The sequence below is a fragment of the Equus quagga genome, chromosome 11 (genome assembly GCF_021613505.1).
Source record: "Equus quagga isolate Etosha38 chromosome 11, UCLA_HA_Equagga_1.0, whole genome shotgun sequence".
Classification (NCBI taxonomy): Eukaryota; Metazoa; Chordata; class Mammalia; order Perissodactyla; family Equidae; genus Equus; species Equus quagga.
In genome coordinates, this window is record NC_060277.1 from 98,628,205 (window position 1) to 98,640,478 (window position 12,274).

General features: G+C 37.2%; 1 protein-coding gene across 1 annotated transcript in view; it reads right to left on the reverse strand.

Annotated features, from left to right (window-relative positions):
- The window catches only part of NSF (N-ethylmaleimide sensitive factor, vesicle fusing ATPase), a 112,760-nt gene extending 108,199 nt beyond the window's left edge, over positions 1-4,561 (reverse strand). Inside the window, exons 1-2 of the mRNA XM_046676850.1 lie at positions 4,479-4,561; positions 2,314-2,413 (exon numbers count right to left, since the gene is read on the reverse strand). Coding sequence (XP_046532806.1) covers positions 2,314-2,413; positions 4,479-4,561 — 183 coding nt within the window. The remainder of the gene's footprint in view (positions 1-2,313; positions 2,414-4,478) is intronic.
- Positions 4,562-12,274: the final 7,713 nt, after the last annotated feature.

The window sequence follows — 12,274 nt, forward strand, 5'->3', positions numbered from 1 at the left end:
CCTGCTGACACCCTGATTTCAGACTTCTAGCCTCCAGAACTGTGAGACAATAAATTTCTGTTGCTTTAAGCCATCCAGTTTGTGGTACTTTGTTATGGTGGCCCTAGAAAATTTATAGGCTATAGTTTATATTTGCACACTTGTCCAAAAACATACAAAGTTTGCCTTTTTACTGTAAAGCCGGCACCACTGAGTAGCATGAGCCTTTGCAAAATACAATGCTCCTGAAGGCCTTCATAGTATCAGAGAATATTTCAGTGTTGTAAATGTACTGTGGTTAGTTATACTGTTTGTTACAGTATCACAAAAAGAGAAACATTCAATTCATGAAAACTAAATTAATAGATAATCTATAATGAAGCCCAAGTAGGAATTCAAATCACTAAATGGTCATCACTAAAAGGATTTTCAGAAATTTGCAACCAGATTTTAGCTTCTCCCCAGGCCCTAACTAGTTACAATGGCAAGAACGTATGGAGGCAGGCAAGACTGTGTCTAGGCAGGAATTCAGGATTGGCTTGGTATAGATTCAAAATTAGTAATTACTGGTAACACTTCCAAGAACAGTGAGAAAAATAATTTTTGGCTGAAAATCAATAGTTTGTCTACTCATCTGAACACTGTGGATTTTGCGGTGGAGAGTTAAAAGATGCTGCATTGTGAGCATTATTCACCATAGCCAAGAAGTGGAAGCAATCCAAGTGTCCAGTGACTGATGATTGGAGAGAGAAGATGTGGTAGATATATACAATGGAATACCACTCAGCCATAAAAAAAGACAAAATCGTGCCATTCACAATAACATGGATGGACCTTGAGGTATTATATTAAGCGAAATCAGCCAGACAGAGAAAGAGAAACACCGTATGATTTCACTCATATGTGGAATATAAACTAACACACGGACAAAGAGAACAGTTACATGGTTACCGGAGGGGAAGGGGGTTGGGAGTTGTGAAGGGGCACATTTATATGGTGACTGACAAATAATAAAGTCCAACTGAAATTTCACAATGTTATAAACTATTATGACCTCAATAAAATAAAAATTATAAAAAATAAAAGACGCTGCATTTTGAATACGTGCAACGTCAAGTGTTCTCCCTTCCAACTTTCTCACCGTAGGTCACTTCTCCCTCCTCTCTGCCCTTCACCTCCTTGTTCTGTAATATCCCATCCCACTTCCAGCCAACCTGAAATTTAGCAGCATGCTAGGTAAGCCCAGACTCTGAGTCACAAAGCAGCCACATTTAGGTTCCATACTTCAATTCCAAAGAGAGCCTCCAGGGATGATAATAATAGTATCCATCATATGGGGTTGTTTTGAGAATTAAATGAACTAACACATGCAAAAGTACTTAGAATAGTACCTGGCCTCTAGTAAATGTTTCTTTAAAAAGCAGAGAGACAAGGAGAAATAGTCAGCAACCCCATTTCTGACCACCAGAATCCCAAATGTAGCTCTGTAAAAGCTGGCAAACTCTAGAATATCCCAAACCTTTGATCTATAAAACAAGTGTGAAAAGTAGTCTTGATAATGGAGAGGCATCCAAACAGAGAACAGGGGACTAGTGAGAGAAGATTTCCCATAATCTTTGAGGGTTTCAAGAGATCTTTAACAGTTCCCTAAGGAGTGTTTGATCTCTCTCCCTGAACTTCCGTGGGAGTAAATCAATGCTCACTAGCATAGTAGAAGGAGGTAGGGGTTACATTTACATTGCTTAGGCCTGTGGAATCAGCAGCATGAGCAAGATGATAAGGGAGACAAGGACCCAGATTAGCAGTTGTGATGCTCCCAAATTATCTGTTACGTTCCTGCGACAGTGCTAGGCCACTTTCCCTCCACAGAATCCACCAACAGTTGTAGACGAAATCATAATTCTTCCACTTGTTCCAGAAGCCCAGCAAGTTAGGTTGTAATTTGAGATAACAACTACCTATATCATATTCTTTTCTTTAGTCTCACATCATGGCATCTTAAAATCACTATTAGATGTCAATTTTACAAGCAAATGCTATTTTTATATATTTTCTGGTTACCCTTTGAGTTAACATTAAAATAACGTGATATTTTATCTCATAGCTAACCAATATTACAGCAGAATTTTTTAAAATTAGAAAAAAATCAAGGCAATAAAAGGCAGACACAGTAAAAACTGGCAATTAAGAATATATCTTTAAATCTCTTGTATAATGTCTAGATTATTTTCTTCAATGTCAATCAATATAGCTATATGGTAATACTCGCTTTAAATGAATTGATTCTTCTACACCTTTCAAGAACAGAAGAGAATGCATTCACATCTGAGTTACCTGAGGTAAGCTGAATGCAATGCTCCCTGGAACCACTGATGGATGGGTCCTCAGAGTAAACGTGTACCTGTGGTTGGGAGAGGTCCTCACAATCACATGCCTAAAAGACAGAAACACAGTCAGTACTCCACGTCAAATGTGTTCACTTCCAACAACTGATGCTTGTTGAGTACCAGGTGGAAACATGGCATTACGAGAGTCCTGAAGGAACAGAACCACAAATTTCATTTCCAAAGAATGTCAGCAATTCAAAATGTTTTCCAGGCATAAGGAGCACCTTGGGCCAAACACACATCAAGCAGAATCAGGACCAAGTTAAACAAAGTGCATACCATCCAAAACATCAACTTCATTACATTTCCAATTTACATAAAACTGAAGATAGTGATTTAGTGTCCTTGATATTAAGCAAAAATTAGATGACTTTCCTTTCCTGAGAATTATTTCACATCCTAAACAGAATAAAGGGAGGAGAACCCAGATAGAAGAGCCAGGATATAACCGTCAAAATAAAGTTAGTTTTTAGGACTATTCATTAAATCTTTTTGCACACTCTCACAACAGGTTAAAACAGTAAAAATCCGTAAAATTTAAAAATGAAAAATTTTCACAAAATACATCAGCTTTCATATAGATATCAATATCTACTATTTCAAAGCATTTTGTGCTAATTCACCCTGCTCAGAAGTTATTCATAAACAGATAAAATACAGTCATCTCATGATTATTTTCCACTGCGTCTGAGATGGAAGCTAACAACTGTTGCCAATCTTTTTTTTTCTGCTTTTTCTCCCCAAATCCCCCAGCACGTAGTTGTATATTTCAGTTGTGCGTCCTTCTAGTTGTGGCATGTGGGATGCCGCCTCAGCGTGGCTTGATGAGCGGTGCCATGTCCGCGCCCAGGATCCAAACCGGTGAAACCCTGGGCTGCCGAAGCAGAGCGCTCAAACTTAACCACTTGGCCACGGGGCTGGCCCCAGAAGCTTCAAACTCTTTTACGCAACAGCACCATCTTTTTGAAAACAACCTTTCAGAATGCTCTAATTTTTTAATATTAATGGCAATGCTTCCATATGTATCATTTGCTACTAGAACACACATTCCTTCTATCAACTGCATTTTAAGTGTCTCTCCGTGGGTACAGTGAACCTTCAGCACATATAAAAGAATTCCATGAGCAAATTCTCACACTGATTATCCATACTCCAGCGTATATATGGAAAGTCCCGTGTTCAGCTTAGCACCACAGAATTTTTAGGACTAGAAACAATACAATCATGAAGTACAGCCCCTTACTCTGAAGCTGAAAACTGCAGATGATTAGCAATTCTACCTCTGTGAAACTCATGTATTTCACAGTTGGCTTAAAAAAACAAAAAAAGGCTCAGTTAAAATCCTGCCTCTCTGCTCCGTATTTCCTAGCTTGCCTGCTGGTACAGTCCCTTCATCACCTTACCTCTACCAACCTCAGAAGCATGTGGAGGGCACTGCACTTGGTAGCAGAGTCTTTAGAAGTTCTGGCAGCAGGTGATATGAATCAGTTAAAATAAATGACAAGGAAAAATGCTTGTAAACATTCTGCATTTGTTATGCATCTTCCAGTTTTCACATCCCTTAGATTGTCATAGTAATGATCAAAATAGCTAATATTTATTGAGGGCTTATTAACGTGCTAGGCACTGTTCTAAGTGCTTTCTTTGTGTAACTCACTCAATCTTCTCAGCTACCCTAAGGAAGACATTATCATCACCACAATTTTACAGATTAGGACACAGAGGTATACAGACAGTAAATAAGTAACCCATGGTCACCCAGTTTGTAATTGGCAGAACCAGGAGCCAAAATGAGACAATCTGACTCCAGAGCCAAAAACCTAATAATTATGCTATATATTATTCATACAACCAGTATGTCAGTTTTGCTAAGAAAATAGAGAAAAAATAAAAGTTATATAGAAAAAGCTATGTATGAATTAAAAAGCATTATATTTATCAAAGTTAAGACAGTAAAAACTGAAATATATAACTCATTTTCATCTCTTCCATTCTCCAACTCAGCAAAAGGAATAAAAAAATTATTCTAAAGTTTCCTAAAAAATAAGGGCTCTCTAGAAGTTTCTAACATACCACTTAGCAGGTTAGAAGAAAATAAAGTTAGGTACTCACTGGCCAGACTGGAAATCCTTTTCATTCACAACTGCACAGTTAGTTAAAGATAATTCATCTGTAGGACATCTTGCAGCTTGCATACTCTATAAAAATCAATGATATGGAAAATAAGATTGTCATCTTTCATAACCTTACAGAATAGTTTATGCCTTCCTGTCCTCTATTCCTCATCACTTAAGTAACACTATTGTTTTTGACTTCAGGCATCCCTTTACCTGTGACAACAGCAAACCCTTCCTTTGGGAAACTGTTCCTTCCCCATTCCCCATGCTTCTGAGGGCCTGCCAATCACAGCACACACGCAACCACACAGAGTCCTATTCCATCCAGGGGATTTTATATAGACAGGTGCTATAAGAAAGGCATTCTCTTGGAGCCAGCCCCATAGAGTAGTGGTTAAGTTTGGCACCCTCTGCTTAGGCAGCCTGAGTACACAGGTTTGGATCCCAGGCATGGACCTACACCACACATCAGCCATGCTGTGGCCGTGACCCACATATAAAACAGAGGAAGACTGGCACAAATGTTAGCTCAAGTCTAATCTTCCTCAGCAAAAACAAAACAAAACAAAACAAAAAACCAACGCATTCTCCCTTGCCTCATCACTGCATGGAGGAAAATTTTCTGCTTCCTCTGCTCTAAAAGAGAGTAAAACCACCACAGAGAAAGCAAAGGAGACAGACATGGCAAACAAATACACATCTTGAAACACAGACCTGACAACCAAGTTAAAGTGCTTGAGACCACTCCTGAACACTGGTTATGAGCTAATAAATTCTCTTTTTTTGTTCTAGCTTATTTGAGTTGGTTTTCCATTTCCTCCAAAGGAAAAAAAAAAAAAAAGAATTTTAACTGATTCAAATGCAATGAAGTAAATTCAATGAGTTTGATAAAGTGTCTCATGAAAAAGTATGTTTTTATAAGAGATCCCAAGTGGCTATGAACCATATCTCCTATAGGTTGGAAAAGCCATCTTCCAAATATCTCCAATAAAGATAATTACAGGGTTATTTTTTAAAACAGCAATTAATCTTTTTGATCAACAGCTACTAGCAAAACATTCCTTCACAGAATGTATTTAACCAACATCCCTTCCACCAATCTCTAGGGTTTCCTAGTTAGTGAACTATGACGCTTGTCGTCCTAGTCTGTTACGACTAAAGTGCTCGTTCTTCAAACCTGAAGTCAAAGCTGATTCTTCTTAAATTTGTCTCCCAAATACAAATTTAGAGAGGAAAATAAATCACTTTTTGCCTTGTTTTTGTTTTAACTAAAAGGCTAGTTTCAATATAGTTATCTCAGCTGTTTGGAGTAGTCATCTCTAAAGTGGGATATGTGCACCTGAAGGGTTTGCAAGATAATCCAAGTACCAAAACAAACTGAACTTAGAGACAGACCTCCAAATAGATTTTAAAGAATAATGAAGCATCACTTTGCTTTCCATATTAATAAGTAAAATAAAAATGAGAATATATTTTTCATCTTTAGTTCATCCTTTTTCTTTCTTTTTGTATATGTTTTACTATGTATATAAACTATTAATATATCACTTATAAATAAGTGTGTATGTATATTGGGGATACATGAACAAAACATTCTTTACTTACGGGATTCATGATAAAATGTTTAGAAATTACTAATCTAGAACATGAGATGAATGAAGTCTAGGTCCTAAATTTGCTTTCCAAATGAGATAGTATTTTGCCCCCGGTCACAGTCTGACCAGGCATATGACAAAAACGTACCAAACTTTTTTAGTTTCCCAACTACCCTGGGGTCTCTTTCACCTACAAGCTTCTTCCTTTTATATTCTTCTCTCTCCCCTAACCCTGAGGCCCCTTGCCTAGCCAACACCTACTCATCCTACAATTCTTAGCTTAGACATTACTTTTTCTAGAAGAACTTCCTAGACATCTTCCTCTCCCACTAAACTGATAAAATTAACTTCAAGTGGAAGCACCCGACTATATTTTTATTGTCTGTTTACATGTTTGCATTGCATAAAAGATGTAAGTTTGTCAAGGACTGAGAGAGTATCTTGCTCACATCTATGCTTCCTGGGCTAGTAGAGGGCCCGGCACACAGTGAGTGCTCATCAAACATTTGTTGAATAAATGAACTTACATATCAATACAAATCTATCTCAACTGCAAAATAAGCGATGCAAAGATCATGTACACAAAGGACATTTCAAGGTTATTGAGGAAGTGATACAATTTAATAAAAATGATCGAATAATTCAAAATTACACAGAACTGATATAGCCTAAGTACTAATAAAAAATCTACAAAATGCTAAGTTAACCTTTTCATTTGTAACTTCTTTACTTGTCAAAGAGGTGGTGCCCTTCAAAAAAGAGTGAGAAAATATGTAGAAGTCATCTGGCTGGCCAACTAAAACAGATGCTGTGAGCAAAAGCCCTCCCTACTGGAATCTAGAAGCATCTGTGTTTTTATGGTGAGCCAAGCAGCGTGTCTCATTTTCTCATAAAAATATAAGTCCCTATAAATAGTAGCTGTTAACACAACACAGTAATGCCAAGGGAAAATTCCATAATTTTTCTAACATTGACCTTGCTTCTAGGAAACAATATTAAAAGTCCAGCCACTACAGCCATGCAACTGTTAAGAAATGAAAATATAGAATTGATGGGCAATTTTATATAAGTTTAATTATCTGAGTTACTAGAACATTTAACTCTCTGAGGGCTGTAAAGTTTTTTCATTAATAACTTGAAATGTAAAAAATTATTAACATTACTACTCAAAAGAATAAAAATCTCAAATGGAAACTTTACTGGAAGTAATTATATTATTATTTATTTGAAAGCCTTTAAATGAAGAAAGAGAATTTGCTTCTCTTCGTCAAAAAAATTGGGAGGATTTACCAGGACCCCACTGGCAACATTATACAGTTTCAGAATATAAATAACACACTTTCATCCAAAAGTCTACTTTAAAAATTGGGTTATTTAAGCATATGCATGCTGTTTTGGTAAGGAAAAATAAACAGTGTAGTACCTGACTAGAAGAGCTCATGACCAAATAACTGCCCCACCCTAACAAGGGCAAGAACCCTCACGAATCCACTGGTTCTCCTTCTGTGGTGCCTCAGGCCGTGGTTACAGCTCTCTAAAGACACGTGAATCCCCCACAGGAACGGGAAGTATGATAGAAAAGATGAACATGCCCGAGAGCCAGTTCAGCCACCAAGTCTCACTCAATTACTTCTTGTCAGATGAATGTGTCTAGTGCTTACTTTATTGAACATTGCAGTTTAATAAAGTAACCACTAGACACATACGGTGATTAAAATTAAAATTAATTAAAATTAAAAATTCAGTTCTTCAGTCACACTAGCCACATTTCAAGAGCCACATGTGGCTAGTAGATATCAATGCAGAAAGCTGCATGGGATAGTGCTAGTCTAGAACAATGTGAGAAAGGCCATCAGGAATACCTGTCTTCAGGCCTATAGAATCACTCCGTGCTATACACTCCTGTAATAATAATTTCTGTTAAAATGTTGAAGTCATAAAAACAAAACAAAACAAAACAAAACAAAAATGTTGAAGTCATGTGGGACTAGAAGTGATGAGGTAGAAATAAGTTAAACTTGCATGTCCTATAGCTATCTTTTTTTTTTTTTGAGGAAGATTAGTCCTGAGCTAACTACTGCCAGTCCTCCTCTTTTTTGCTGAGGAAGACTGACCCTGAGCTCACATCCGTGCCCATCTTCCTCTACTTTATATGTGGGACGCCTACCCCAGCATGGCGTGCCAAGCGGTGCCATGTCCGCACTGGGGATCCGAACCAGCGAACCCCAGGCCGCCGAGAAGTGGAAAGTGCGAACTTAACCGCTGCGCCACCGGGCCAGCCCTATAGTTATCTCTTAAAAGAATCTGTAAGGACATCTTTCACATTATCCATCTCAGACCATTAACTATTCACATAAATGAACCTCCTGACATCTCTGAAGGCCTTAAAATTCCCTTACAAATTGTTATGGGAAAAGAAAAAAGTATGTTCCTATTTTGTTTTTTTGGGTAAAAAAAAAAAAACACAAAGAAAAATGTAAAAGGCTGACAACATTAAATATTGGCAAAGATGTGATGCAGTTTCTTATAAAGTTAATGTGACCTAGTCAAGAGAAATGAAAACACAGTCATGCTTGTACACAAATGTTTGCAGCAGTTTTATTCATAACAGCCAAAAATTGGAAATAACACAAATATCTACCAAGAGGTGAACAGATAAACAAATTGTGGTATAGCCATACAATGGAATACTACCCAGCAATTAAAAAGAAACTAACTACCGATATACGCAACAACATTGGCAAACCTCAAAAACATAATGCTGACTAAAAGAAGCCAAATGCGAAATAAGAATTCATCTTATATTATATAAAATTCATCTCGTATTTAGAGGAATTTATAGAAGAGGCCAAATTAATCTAGGCTAACCAAAAAAAAAAGGCCAGTGGTTGCCTAGGTGAAATGGACAGCAAAGAAGCATGAAGTAATTTTTTGAGACGACAAAAATGTTCTATATCTTGACTGTTTGTATTTTATTATATATAGGTTATACCTCAATAAAGTTGAGAAATGATGCTGTGATTTTTTAATGGCTGGGCAATCTCTAATAATTCCCATTGCAAATATGGGATAAATGCTGAGACTATAAAATATAGTTCAGGTACAAGGTCAAAATGGGGCCCCAGACTCACGCAACAAAGCCCTACACCTTGGCACATCCCCACTCAGTACGCTGACTGGAAGGAAAGACTACGTCTGCGGAACAGACTCAGTCCACTCCCCAGCCAGTTCTCACGTCTGCGGAACAGACTCAGTCCACTCCCCAGCCAGTTCTCACCTCGGCCGGAGGAGTAACAGAGAACTAAGAGAATGGTCAGATCTGCCTCTAAAAGGCCAGTCCATGGTTGCTGACTCTATTGGCCTTCTAGTCCTGGGTACAGGACGTGAAAAAGGAAGGATAAAACTTACAACTCCTTCTGGCACAAAAGTTCCATACGGACCAATAGACTGGCAATTCTTCCTCCTAAGAAGAGTAAGTAAGGGTTTTTTTCCCCTGTAATAATTCTTCTCTTAGGAGTCAAGACAGTTTGAGCTAAAGTTCTACCCTCCCTATGGGCAGGGATGGAAACATGAGGAAATAGGAAGAAATGCACATCCACCCATACATATACAACAATGAAACAACCTTCATTTACTTGATACTCAATAAATGTTAGTTATTATCACTATCATAGAGAAAGCCAATAAAGAATTATTTGTAATAGCCAAAAAACACCCCAAAACCCAGACAACCTAAACCTAAATAAATGCCATAAATAGAAGCATAGATAAAAGAATCACAACTACGCAGCCATTTAAAAGGTCAAGGCACCTCTGTATGTACTGACAAGGGGAAACATCCACAATAGAGTGCTAAGTTTTCTAAAAGTTACAAAATAGTATGTAGAGTAAGTTTTTTTTTCTGAGGAAGATTTGCCCTGAGCTAACATCTGTTGCCAATCTTCCTCTATTTCGTATGTGAGCCACTGTCATAGTATGGCCACTGATAAGACGAGTGGTGTAGGTCTGTGCCTGGGAACCGAACCCGGGATGCTGAAGTGGAGCGAGCTGAACTTAACTATTAGACCCCCAGGGCTGGCCCCCAGAGTACGTTTTCTTTATTAAAAAGATCCACATTAAATTGCTAACAGTAATTATCACTGAGGCAAAACAATAAGGTGTAAGGGAAACATTTTCACTTTGCACAATTCTGAACTTTCGAACTGTTTTTGAAATAAATAATCCGTGTTTTACGGAAATAATTTTAAATACAGAAAAGTTTACGTACAAAGTTGTTCTCTACAGCATTATTTTAACAGTGATGAAGTAGCAGCAACTTCAAAGTCCTATTTCAAAGTAATGGTTACGTAAACTATAACAAATTCACCATATTACATAGCTTCAAAATCCTCAGAATACATTAAGGAAAGGGCTCATATCACAGGATTTTATAGATATATAAATTTTACTTTACAGCTTGATTTTTTTTAAGTATAACAAACAAAATAAATGGAAACACCAAAATGTAAAAAACAATTGTGACTGGATAATTGGACTATGGGTGATTCAATTTCTTTTCTGCATTTTCCAATTTTAGAAGTATGGATAAGTGTTATTTCACTAACCAAATTAAAATTTCTGTATTAAAGTTAATTGACAGTATATTTCATTTCAGACCTCTCTTTGCTTCTGTACAGACAGTGATGACCACACACATTAAGAAAATAACTTGGACATGTTTAACAAAAGAGTATTGTCATTATTCATGAAACACAAGACAAACGGTTTCATCATTTGTGTGTATCTTTCCTTCATAATCAAATCACATTGGTTAAATCTAATTTTCTTTGTTAACAGTGTGACAAGGATTTTTGTAAATAAACCCAGTAAGAAGATATGAAATGTGGTCTGAAGCATAGAACAATTTGACAAATATACAAAGAGTTAAAGATTTATTTATACTGGGCAGGTTAACCAATGACTCAGGTCAAAATGAGCACTAAATCATAAGCCAGTTAACCAAGCCCTTGGCTCAATGAATAAATAATTTCCTCTCTAAGACTCCATTAATTTGGGAAAGTTCATAAATGACTTAAAATAAATTACTTTAAAATTTGGAGAAGTGCCTGAAACAACATCTAGCACATAATAGGCACTCAATAAATATTTGTTGAATTAAAAAAAACTTGGAGAGACTTATCTAGAAAGTTGAAGAAAATGCCTGTCTTAGCAGACAAACCAAAAACTTTGCTATAAATAGGAAATATAAATAGGAACTAGACAACAGATTCCATTTAAAACAGAAACAAATTTTTTTTTTTTAGGAAGATTAGCCCTGAGCTAACATCTGCTGCCAATCCTCTTTTTTGTTTGTTTTTTTTTTGCTGAGGAAGACTGGTCCTGAGCTAACATCCGTGCCCATCTTCCTCTACTTTATATGTGGGATGCCTACCACACCATGGCTTGCCAAGTGGTGCCATGTCCGCACCCGGAATCCAAACCAGCAAACCCCATGCCACCAGAGCTGAATGTGCACACTTAACTGCTGTGCCACTTGGGCTGGCCCCAAAATTTTTTAAGTACTAGAAAAAAGTTCAGCGCAAATATGTAAGACTCATATGAAGAAAACCAAAGGAAGTACATAAAAGAATATCCAAATAAATGTAGAAATAAATGATGTCATTGCATGCAATGACTCAATATTGTAAGGATATCATGAACTCCAAATTAACCTATAAACTTAATGTAATTACAAGCAAAATCCCAATGGGTCTTTTGTAAATTCAATCTAAACTACAACTGGCAAAGTAAATGTTGCAGGAGAAATGGAAGGGAAATTTTTTAATTTGTGGAAGTGGCCAAGAAAAATTTCAGGAAGAATGAGGGGCACTGGCCTTATTAGACACTAAAATATGCCATATGCAGTAACTAAAACAATGTGGAATTGGTATAGAACAGACAAATAGTTCAACGGAGTAGAACAAATAACCCAGAAACAGAACCAGATACACATGAGAACCCAGCACATGAGATTTAGAATCAGTGAGGGAAAGCTGAACTCTCAACAGCTGGTGCGGAGACAACTCACTACCCACTTGCCGGGGGTGGGGGGTAGTGTTAATAACAACAGCTAAGATGTTTGGAGAGCCAGGTGCCAGGCACGGATTCAAGAGTTTCACATACCTGCAAGCACCCCAGCCCACAGTTCTCTTTCCTA